Genomic DNA, 12,055 nt, shown 5'->3' with positions numbered 1-12,055 from the left:
ACCACTAAGGTCCCAATGACTTACGTATCAACTCACACATTAACTGTCCTAACCGACTCCCAGCCAATCCAAACTTCCAAAATGACTTCCAGTGTGATGTGAGTCTCCTGTTATATTTCAACAGTAAACCCGTGGTGTTGCTCTGGGTCTGATTGTAGCTCTGCTCCCCTGAGAGAAAGCAGAATGAGATCCCAAGGTGCTCGGCTGCAGTGCATGTACTGTATTAGTTTGCTGTTGTGATTGCGACTTAATAACACAGAATGGTGGATTACTAAAGGCTGATAGTTTGGAGATTGCGCCTACATTAAGAGCGGACGTCTTTGGCCAATGCAAATCTAGAAGAGGTTAAAGGAGCAACACCATACAAATGTATAGGCCTATAGGCTTTAAACATATTTGGTCCAGATTAATTTCGAATAGATTTGGTACTGAGGATTAGGAATTTGAATCCAGAATAGTTTGGGTTTCCATCAAACCTTTGAGATAAAGCATTAACTCATCTTTTTTTGCTTTTTAAAACTTAAGCGAGCGTGAGGTTTTGTTATACATTACTCAGTTCAGAACAACAATACTGTGGAGTGCACTAAAAGTGATGCCACCTAAATCAAAACACATGTCACACTATCAAAATATCATTAACCTTATTTTTTTTTTGTAACGTGACCAAAGTTTCAAACATACCCACAAATAACACATCACACTTGCTACCATCCTAATAATGTAGTGGCCAGCACTGACTGGGCTCGGCCCTCACGGCTGAGTGTGACGGCTGCCGTCTCTCTCTCTCTCTGAGAAGGCGACCGATCAGTAAAGTGGGCATGAACGGCGCTCTGTTGACTTTACAACAAGACCAATTCACACCCTTCATTCACCAGGTCAGCCTTATCTGCAGCAGCGGCTGAAACTCAAGATAGTTTCTCATCGTTAAGTTCAGCAGTGTAGGTTTCTGGCATAAAACAATTACTGAAATGGTCTCAGTTAAAGAACATTAATGCAATTGTTTGTGTTTTTCTTGTCCTTGAAGGGAGATGTTTTTTTTGTTTGTTTTGACTGAAACCTGCCTTCCTGGCTGTCATCTCTTTGTGAGAGGATTACGCACTTACAACGAGAAGAAAAAGAAGAGCCAATTAAAAACAGTCTTTTTATTTGTCTGTTTATGTTTTAACTGAGGATCAATGTTAGGGTAGTGGCCATGATTTTGGTTGAATCTTGAATAACCTGACTTCCTTTACAGGATCATTGTTTGACCTTATGTGGCAAGCAGCATGTGTGTGTGTATGTGTGTGTGTGCGTGTATGCGTACATGTGTGTGTGTGTGTGTGTGTGTGTGTGTGTGTGTCTCTCTCTCCCTCTCTCTCTCTCTCTCTCTCTTTGTGTGTGTGTGTGTATGTGTATGAACATGAACTCCGCCTCCAGAGAGACAGTGGCAGGAGGAGGAGGAGTGGCACAGGTACACTGGATATTCTCGCTGGGTTTGAAGAGGGAGGAGATGAATGGGGGAAACCTCCAGGACAACATGGCAACACGTGCTTTATAAAGTCTCAGGCTACACCCTACGGAAGCTTCAGTTCACTTCTCCTCACCGGCAACAGCGTCAGCAGCACCTGGCTGTAGCCATGCTCAGCCTCATCAAATTACCTCAAGTCCTCACCATCAACCAAGTGCCCAAAGTAAGTTGACCTTCACTGTACCTTTGCTACCTGCCTGCCTGACAGAGCTGGACTAAATTAGGAGGGCGAGTGTTGGGCTGGAAGTTCATACAATGCCAATGGTTGTTTTAAAGGTGGAGTCAGTGATTCTGGGGAATGTTTGATGTCAAAATCAGTCAATTTCTCATCGTGGTTCACTATCTGTCTGTACTGTGTTGTGTGTGCTGAATTTTTTTTCTGTGTTAATAAACAGCCGGGGCTCTGTAAACAGGCATATTTTCTTTCAAAACACAGAGAGTAAGGACAGGTAGCAGATAGTTTGCAGATATTTACGGACTTTGACAAATAGTGATTTTGACAACAAGCGTTCTCCAGAATTGCTAACTCCACCTTTGAGGAAAATTGTCAATAAAAGGTGTTATGCGCAATCATTTTGCAAACAATGTCGAAATATTAATGTTTACACATGTATGTCCTGATAGTAAAATAAACCTACGTGATAACCTATATAACCTGATATCCAATTTAATGCAATGTAATCTAAATGAGTATTCCCAAGTCAGTGGTTCCAAACATCATGGCTTGTGACCCCTTCAAACAAGTTAATGTCTATTTGTGACATAAGCTGAGAGCAGTGTGACCAAAAACTTGCTCTCTCCTTCTCAGATTGTTTGATTGAAAGGCTATTTTCAGAAGTCTAAAAAGGTGAAAATATCCCAAAGTAAAAATTTCCCTTTCATGTATTGGGACACCTTGGAAGAATCACGAACTAAATGACCACGGTAATGTTTTTTCATCCAGGTATTCCATGAGGACAGCATCATCTCCGGCTACCGACACCCCCGCAGCTCAGCCACCGACTGCATCCTGAGCCTCTTCCAGCTGACCAATGAGACACTCAACATCTGGACACACTTCCTGCCTACCTGGTATGGCTGACATAACTGATTTTTAAAGATAATTTTTTCTCATTTACAAGCTTTATTAGACAGTACAGAGTTGAAATGGGGAGACAGAGAGAGAGGGGGGATGACCTGCAGTAAAGGTCAACGGGTCGGATTCAAACCCGCGCCCCAACAGAACTTATTTTTGCTGAGATGCGTCTCGATCTTTTTTTTGTTTTGTTGGTTCTTTTAGTTTTTTTTTTCAAGGTTTCATGAACGTGCGCCTATCTGTCACGTGTTTTGTAGACTGGTAGCATGTGACGGCATACCTGAATGCATTCAAATGATGTTGTCAAGAGAAAACAGGGTGTTTCATATTCTCATTGTGGTTCTCATTGTGGTTTAACAGCAACCACACGCTGACACACAACTTACAGTCAAAAGAGGAATCTTGCGCAGCCTGTTGAGCTTGTAGATCAGGGAGAGGGATCCAGAGTTTGTATTGCTAAATTATTCTGTGTGGCTGTATAGTTAAGTTAATAGTTAAGTTGTAATTCTATATTATCATTATATCATGGAGCGAAGATAGAGGATGTATTATAGGTTAAGGCACATTACTGACTTAACCCATTGATGACGGCTGCTGCGCGATGCCACATTGGCTCTCCTGCCTGATGCTGCGTCGCGCAGCATTATTACTTTGTCTAATTTTCATGGCATTCCCAGCATAGAATGCACTGTCATTGGTTCAAATACACATGAGGTGGGTTTTGTTGATTTTTTTAAGACCACGTGACCACCCAAAAGTTGTGTGGTTTGCCGAAAATCATGTCAATCAAAAAAATGAAAAATAAAAAAATAAAACAAAATAATAAAAAAAATACGCCAGCTATGTCGGCGACAGAACAGTTAGTGGCGTTTGGTGCGCAGAATCAAGGTCTACTATAGACTACTGACGAAAATCACACAACACATTGCATCTATTTATTAACAATATTTAATAATTTTCTAATTCATCTAATTTTGACGATTTTTAGAAATATTTGTTGGTTTGTAAGCGCTAAGGGAGCATGTTTGAATAAAACCTGTGAACCTTAACTTTTAAATGTATTTTATTTCATGTTTCTATGTGCTACACAGGCTTAGATATTAAGGTTTTGGTAGACTTGACAATTCGTACTATTTTTTCAGAAAACCCTCAGGCATTAAGGACATGCATCCTAGATTGCCATAGTCATCAATGGGTTAAGACTACCATTACCTTCAATACTGTATCCAGAGTTATTTTATCTGCTTCATATTCATATTATAAGTCAGTGAATGGATCCCAGTGTACATGTATTACCATAGAAGCACACTTCTAAATGGATGACAGGAGAGCAATGGATATGATGGGTTTTATAAGTAGTAGTAGTAGTATAGTTAGCACAGGACCAATATCTACCAAAGAATTCACAGGAAGTACAGCCATCAGTCAGGAGTGACTCAAGTAATGTGAGATGGATTGAACATACAGACCGGTTTGTTTTAAAGTCATTTGTCCCTGTGAGCGTGTAACCAGGCCCGTGTCCAACAGGACTCTCATACTCAACAATGATCAAGGTTTGATAAACCTATTTATTCATGTGTCTCAGGTGCGTCAATTGCTAACCATGATAAAGATCAAGGGCGGTGTTTGTAGCATATTTGAACCCTTTACATTTCAACCCTTGATCCACTGATCCATGTTTGAATGCGGCTTTTGGAAGTGCATCAAATAATTTTCACAGACACTGCTTTACATTAACTATCAATATAATAAAACATTTCTTTGGTTTGTCTGATTTAAGACTCACTTTCAAGTTGTCTAAACAAAATGTTGACGTGATTGGGTGATGTAACTACGAGTAATACATCTCACATGCATGCAGCTTGTTGCCTTATTTTTATGAGTTTTATCACCTTCTAGGGTTTTACAGTGTACCTATAGATACAGTCAGAGAGGCTAAAAGGCTAAATAGGACATAGCATGCATGGATGGTTAAATCTCTCCAAGACTTGTGGCAGCTCTCTAACTGATGCATTTATTTTGGTTGTGTTCTTGTGTGTTCATGTTAGTACTCTAGCCACACTGCACTTCCTCCCTGATGCCTGTTGCTTTGACTGCATGCTCAAGGGACAGACAGACAGAGAGAGAGAGAGAGAGAGAGAGAGAGAGAGAGAGAGAGAGAGAGAGAGAGAGAGAGAGAGAGAGAGAGAGAGAGAGAGAGAGAGAGAGAGAGAGAGAGAGAGAGAGAGAGAGAGAGAGAGAGAGAGAATGTGTATGTTATGGATATGCTAAGCCTTAGCTAAGGGAACATGCTGTTTTTGTCATGGGGCTCGGGGTAGACCCTACAGGCCAGGCACTAATGAGCTGATATGTGCTGAAAGCTTTCATATGAGGGACCACAATTACTTAACTGTTCAGTGATGGGGAAACGCACAAATAATGTTGATGTGTTAATGAGGTGCACTGAGACATGGAAACAGTGGCCAGCAGGCATGCACAAATATAAACGGTAAAATATAGCCTTCTGATAAAATAAAGCTTTTTGTGTAGAGCTTGATGGTGATACAGTATACTGTATGTCTGACTTAACGGTTCATTCATTATTGTCACCTTATAGCCGATGTTATAGGCTTATTCATGAAAGTTAGATGAAATGGTGGATACCATTCTCGTTAGGCTAAGCTTAGCATAATAAAGCTAGAAGCAGAGGGAAACAGCTGGCATGGCTCTTTCAACAGGTCAGATAGGCTATACTTACACCGGCAATCTTTAATTCACATGTTGTATTTTGCTTTTTTAATTAAGAAAAAAAAGCAGTTGCTATTTTACCGGAAGTGATGTGCTGTATGCCGAAGTCTGGAAAGAAAAGTCTGTTTATGCTGTACCTACGCCCAGATTTGTTGCATAGGCTACATACAATTTTGAGCCACTCCTTCATTATCTCATATGTGTAAATATAAGAGAAATACTAGTGATACCAAAGTATTACAACTGGCCCAATCATTCATTTAACAGATGGGAGAGGAACTGATCAGATAATTGTTTTCTTTTAATATTTAAAGGGGAAGTAAGTGATATTTTTGTGTTAATATACGTGTCGAATCACTCTATATTCATACAGCAATCACTTAAACAGAATGCACAGTTCATAACACAGGTCTCCCAGTCATTCAGCTTTGCAGGGATTGCCAGTTAAAATTTTGAGTATCCCGCTCGTTTTATCCAATCAGGAGACAGAGCGTTATAAAGAGGCGGGTCTCTGTGCCCGTGAACGATGACTCGCTGCTCTCCATCGCGGCACTATCTGATGAAGACGGCTGTGTGTTCATCTGGTGGTGACGTAGGGACGAGGGAGGGTACTGCTAACTGCAGCCACTGACAGGAAGTTAGCTAAAAGGACCAAATCACTTACTGCTCCTTTAAGTAACGACTAAATAAGAAATGTCATTGATTAAATACCATCTTATGTTACTTTACAATATGCCTACTAAGAATTGTTTTGCTTCTCTGTCTACTCCTTGTGAGGACAACATAAACAACCTTCACTCCCTGCTACTTCTTTTTTATGCAGTGTCAATTTCCTGACTTTTGACATGATGATCTGGCTCTAAAGCCAAGTGATTTAAAATGACAGGAGTGTTAATAGAGATGCTCCTTGTAATCTGTCATTGTTATTATTAGCCGACTCAGCTTCAATCTGATCTTGTTATTCTGCTATAATAATAATAATAATAATAATAATAATAATAATAATAATAATAATAATAATAATAATAATAATAATAATAATAATAATAATAATAATAATAATAATAATAAAGGACGACCGCTGTATCGAATCCAATCAAATCAAAACTTGGTTTAATCTGATTCTCCTGGCAGGTACTTCCTGTGGAAACTAGTGACTGTGGTGCTGATTCAGAGAGCATGGCTGGACTCCTTCACTTGGCCTCTGTTGATCTTCCTGCTCTCCTGCTGCATTTATCCGCTGGCGTCCAGCTGTGCTCACACCTTCAGCTCCATGTCGGCGCGGGCTCGTCACATCTGCTTCTTCTTTGACTACGGTGCCCTCAGTTTCTACAGCATGGGTAGGTGCCAGTTATTCACAGTTACTATGCCCACTATTGGACTGTAGGACCCAGTGAGACAGAGAAGGGTTTGGTTCTGTTTAATGTACAAGTTGTATACACTTTATTCAGCAACTTAAACAATTATTACCAGTAACTCAACCAACTATGTTTTCTTTTAGGATCGCATGATACATGAAATTCAATTAATTCTTTAAAATATAGTATTTCTTTATGTGAAAGTGTGAACAATTAAATCAAAATCTTCTGTATTTGAGTGTAAACATTTTAGAATAAAAAAAGGATCCCAAAAAATCAATTTAAAACAAGATAGAAAGAGGGATACTCCTGCTAAACGTCACAACATGAATTAATAAGAAATGCTCAAAGGTGACATTTTGCACGTGAGTAATATTTTTCTGATCACAGCAAACATGCGCAATCTTACTTTAAACAATAAGACAGCCCTGAAACAACTCTGTATTTTTGAAGCTTAAATGTTCAGTTTAGTTGGGCTACTGTTTCAATATCTGTTGTAAGTGTGTCTCACTCCTGTATGTAAATAATAAATATCTTAGGTTGGATTGTAGAGCTCTTGTTACAGAAAGAAAACATCAAGTGCTAAAAGTGTAAAATGTTGCACTGTCAATGTGTTTTGCTGCAGGATCAGCATTCATCTATTCAGCTTACGCTTTCCCTGACAAGTGGGTGAACAGCTTTTTCCACCGATGCTACATCCCCATGGCCGCCTTCAACACTGTCATCTGCACTGGAGTGTCCTGCTACTCCAGGTAGGGGGAGCATATTAATTTCACAAAGCTATTGCTTCATCCTAATATTTTCTTTTCTTTTCAAAGAAAAAGAGAAACATGTACTGCAACTGCGATGCTACATATCATTTATGATTATCTGAGGAAAAATTATACTATTTCAAAAAAATTTATTTAAAAATTCCTCGTAGCTTCTTTAAACTTGAATTGTGATTGTGACGTGTTGAAATATTAACTTTGACCAACTAACTAACTAGCTGAAATGTCTTTACTCAATGTTGGCTTTATTTCCAACTTTCCCATTTGCCAATATCAATCACAGTAGTTGTATTGTGGCTTAAATATTTGTGCACTTGCGCATTCATGTGTTACACAACTCATGCCAAGCTGTCTGAATGATCAATGGTTATTCAACAAAACAAAAAAATAACATGAACATTTTTTGTGAGATAAAGCGTCAGTACCAACTCTCTGTGCTGCTCAGTACAGTGCTCTGTTCCACCTTGTGATTTTTCCTCTTGCATTTACGACGGTTATCCCATTGTTTGAACTGTTATCTCTTCATGTACTAGATCAATGTTGTCCTTTTATAGCTAATTATTGTTCTTTCAATCCTTCTCCTTCTTTCATCTCTCCCCACTGCTAAGGCTTGGCTTACCATTTCTGCAATATAATCATGACATCTTAAAGAGGTAAAGACAATGCTTTTGCTTCATCCCACAGACATGGTTGGGACTGGGATTTCGAAGGTGGAGTTGTGCCAGTTACTTTTTAATGGGCGTTACCCCGCTGTGGGTGTAGGGAGGGACCAACCCTAAACAGTGATTTACCCTGACGATAGTTTCAGTTGAGCAGCTTACAGGAGCAGGCGAGATAGTGGCAAAACAAGTTATGTAAAAACCAGAGGCAGACGCTGACTTGAATGAGAAAATCAAAGCTAGTATTATACTGTAAATGGATACTTTCAAACTTGTGTAACTGGTGAAACGGTGCTGCTCAGGAGATTTTAAAATTGAAGTCATCACAAAATCTTGAATCTTTCCATCATTTATTTAACCATTTATTGCAAGGTCTTTACCCTAATATGACCATACATCAATCGTAGATGCTTATACGGTGTTACCCGTGGGGAAAATGTGCAACCATAGTATAAAAGTGTGCAACAAGTTTCCAGCTAGCTCCCTTTCTAAAACAATGTAACCACAAGGAATATTAATGACTGAATTATTATTCCTTTTTTGATTTCAGATTCCCTGAATGCCAGAGTCCGAAGTTCAGCAAATATCTGCGTGTGTTTGCCTTCGCCTACCCCTACCTGTTTGACAACATTCCTCTGTTCTACAGGGTAGGGAATTGTCTATGCACCACCATTCTCTGCCTTCACATAAGACACATCTGAAATGAAGTGTTTGTGTAGCAGCAGTTTTAATGCCTCGTTAAGAAATTTGAAGGTGGTTTCCTGTTTGGAAAAATTATGGGGATAGCTCTGTAATCTGTGACTGTGTGTTATGTATTTGCAGGTGTTTCTGTGTGTAGGAGAAGGCTGTACCGACAATGATACCAACATTCTCCATTACAACCACATCACCTTGGCCTTACTCACCGGCTTCTTGTTTGCCACACATTTACCTGAGCGCCTAGCACCTGGCAGCTTCGACTACATAGGTAAGACTGGTTTGAGGAGTAGCAGTCAGTATCTTTGTGCCAACCAGAACCTACAAAAGAAGCATCACTTGAGTCTGCTGTTTACCCTCAGCTCTACAGAGTTATTATTTTTTAATGCTTTAAGTTAGTCTCCTCCCTGTTGTTTCCAGTCATATCAGGCAGCTGTTTTTATTGAGTTAAAGGTGCTACGAGGGACTTTTAAATATTTCTTAAACAGTCTTATTTTTCCTCTGATTATCATAACTGACATGGGACAGCAAATGAGACCATCAGTGCAAAGAATGCTATTTTTATATAGTTTTTCTTAGTTTTCCTTTGTTATGGGTATGCTCATCCAGTAACTAGCTGGCTACTATAAACACTAATGCTTTTGTCCAAACGGGGTGCAAGAATGAGCACAAACTCGGGGGGCGCCCTTAGCTCAGTTGGTAGAGCGTCCCCCCCATGGGCCTCGGCCAGCAGCGGACCCGGATTCGATTCCAGCCCGTGGTCGTTCTCTGCATGTCACTCCGCTCTCTGCCCCATTTCAACTCTGTCTCTACACTGTCAATAAAAAGCATAAAAAAAATGCCAAAAAAAATCGTAAAAAATAAATAAATAAAAAATTAGCACAAACTGAAAGTTCCTCTGAGCACCTTTACATTTTGTGTTGTTTCAAGTGTTTTTATAATTTTTTTCTTACCATTTTGACAATTTTTCCTAATTTTTGCATTTGTGACTTTTGTAAAGCATGTAAGGTCTTTGAGTCAGTTATGTTGCGATAAGGGTGGTAAATAATTATTTTAAGTTAAGTTTCTGACAGGACTTTATGGACAACCAACTACCCAAATTTAAGAAATACTTTGTCAATTGTTAAACAAAATTATGTAGTAAAATATGCAATGTAAGAGAGAAGAAAACAACAGTCTTATCATGTCGTAGGACAAGCTTTCAAAACTTTTTTTGGAAAAATAATTGGAGAAGAATTGAACAGGCCAAGTCAAATATGACTAAAATATGGTGAAATCAAGATGCTTAAGTAAATAATTATTTGTCGTTTAAACAAATGTTGAAAGTAGGATTAGGTTAAAAGTTGCAATAATGATGCATTCATGTGTATTGGAATAATAAGGTTCCTGATAAAAATATTATCTTGTGAATACTGTCTTATTTACAGCTCACAATCCAGACCCTCAACCACTACGAATACATTCTTAACACTTTATGAAACACTGGATTCTTATTAACAGATTAAATGTATTTTCATTTGTGTTAAACATTGTGAAATAGCACTAATGCATAACCACCTCCAAACGTTTTTGTTCTGTTGAAATCAGTTAGCAGTGTGACTCATTTGCTCGGTGGTTTTACTACTAACTGAGTTCTTAACACGACTCGACTGCTCCCTCTGCAGGTCACAGCCATCAACTTTTCCATGTGTGTGCCATCCTCGGTACCCACTTCCAGATGAAGGCCATCGAACAGGACATGGTGACCCGTCGCCCCTGGCTACTGGAACACTCCATCCCCATCACCTTTAACAACTCTGTGGGTGCCGCGCTGTTTTGCATAGTGCTGAACCTGACAATCATCATCCTCTACAGTCTGCCTCTCCTCTCTGCTCCTGTCTGTCAGGAAAAGAAACATAATAAAGGTCCAAAGAAAGCCGAAGCCAAGGTCTACAATTGCTGCTGCTAAATCCTCCAGCCTCATATGTGACCACTGAGGGGTCCCAGCTGGTCATGAGACAAATGAAAGGAGTGCATTGTGGGGAATATGAAATCACTGTAATGAATCGTCCTGGTTGAGCTAGGAGGAGCTGACGTAAAGTGCACTTAACACATGGTGTTAAACTGAACATTAAGGACATGACTTGTACCTACAAATGTAAAGAAGGTTAGCTACACTATGAAGCAGTGCTTTATGATAGATAGAAAACAACGTTATAATTTGTATGAAGAGAGTTTCAGCTGCAGGGAACAAATAGGCCTAAAGTACAAAATGATAATTTAAAAAAGGTTACAATTTCAGTTTTGATTTCAAATTGTAGTTCTGTATTTTGACACTGTACCTTATTATATTTCTAGTGCTTGTGCTTGAACACATCCTATTGGATTGTTATATGTAAAACATGTCAAGACCAAAGAGACTGATAGGATAAGGGAAGAAAAAGTTTGGCTTTTAAGTTCAAGTTTTCCTGCAAATAATCAACTTTTAATTGACTTCAAAGTTATGGTTCTGTTCATGTAAGGTGTAATAAAGAGTAAATATTTTCGGAGTAGGATGTTTCCCTCAGATGATTGCTGTTGCAGTGCCGGTAGACGTGTCATATTGTGCCTTTGATGCAAAACTGAAAGTATTAATGTAAATTGTTATTTATCATGATTTTTTTAAATAAAATAATTTATTGAAGCAGTTTTTTAAGGAGTTCAACAGTCAAACAAAGTAAATCATTTAATTCTGATCAAATTAAATAATCATAAACCATAGTAACACATTTTTAAGAAGACCGTAATATACAAGACGGATGAAAAATAGGCTAAAATGTAAGTTAATTTAATTTTTCGTTTGGAAATCTTGTACTGTAGGCCTACATCTTTATTTTTTATTATAATTTTCAGTTCTTCGTCCAGCTTCTTTTACTCAATATTTAGCAATTTAGACAAAAAAATTCACGGCCTATGGGTTAAGAAAGTTACAAAGGGGACAGTTTCTTTCTGACCCTAATATTTTTATTTCAAATTTTCGAATAATAATACATGTTTTGATAATATCACTTTTTTATTGTAATATTTTCAAAGAAAAATTTATTCACTGTTTTTTAATTTTTCCAACTTAATATTTTTGTATAGGCCTTGATACAATTTAAATATAGGTCTAGTCAAGCATAGTGGATGATTGGCGTTATGTTAGTTTTGATGCTTGAGTTATATTGTCAAAGGTCAGGAATTAAGCTTCACGCTCATGCTCTTTACGACTTTGTGAATCACATAAACAGTAAATATTAAGTCGA

At 38.5% G+C, this 12,055-nt stretch overlaps 1 protein-coding gene across 2 annotated transcripts; it reads left to right on the top strand.

Moving 5' to 3' along the window:
* Positions 1-1,539: 1,539 nt before the first annotated feature.
* On the top strand, positions 1,540-11,454 carry paqr5b (progestin and adipoQ receptor family member Vb). 2 transcript variants are annotated; one of them, XM_080026460.1, is made up of 8 exons: positions 1,540-1,670; positions 2,451-2,578; positions 6,444-6,649; positions 7,293-7,419; positions 8,046-8,090; positions 8,647-8,743; positions 8,919-9,063; positions 10,457-11,454. In XM_080026460.1, exons 1-8 carry the CDS (start codon positions 1,617-1,619, stop codon positions 10,738-10,740), a joined length of 1,086 nt encoding a protein of 361 aa, XP_079882586.1. In that variant the 5' UTR covers positions 1,540-1,616; the 3' UTR covers positions 10,741-11,454. The 2 variants fall into 2 exon arrangements, with proteins under 2 accessions (XP_079882586.1, XP_079882587.1); XM_080026461.1 differs by lacking the exon at positions 8,046-8,090.
* Positions 11,455-12,055: the final 601 nt, after the last annotated feature.

The sequence above is a fragment of the Ammodytes marinus genome (assembly GCF_949987685.1).
Source record: "Ammodytes marinus genome assembly, chromosome: 1".
In the NCBI taxonomy this organism is placed as follows: Eukaryota; Metazoa; Chordata; class Actinopteri; order Uranoscopiformes; family Ammodytidae; genus Ammodytes; species Ammodytes marinus.
Note: the sequence above shows the minus strand (reverse complement) of the source record. Positions and strands in the feature narration are given on the sequence as shown.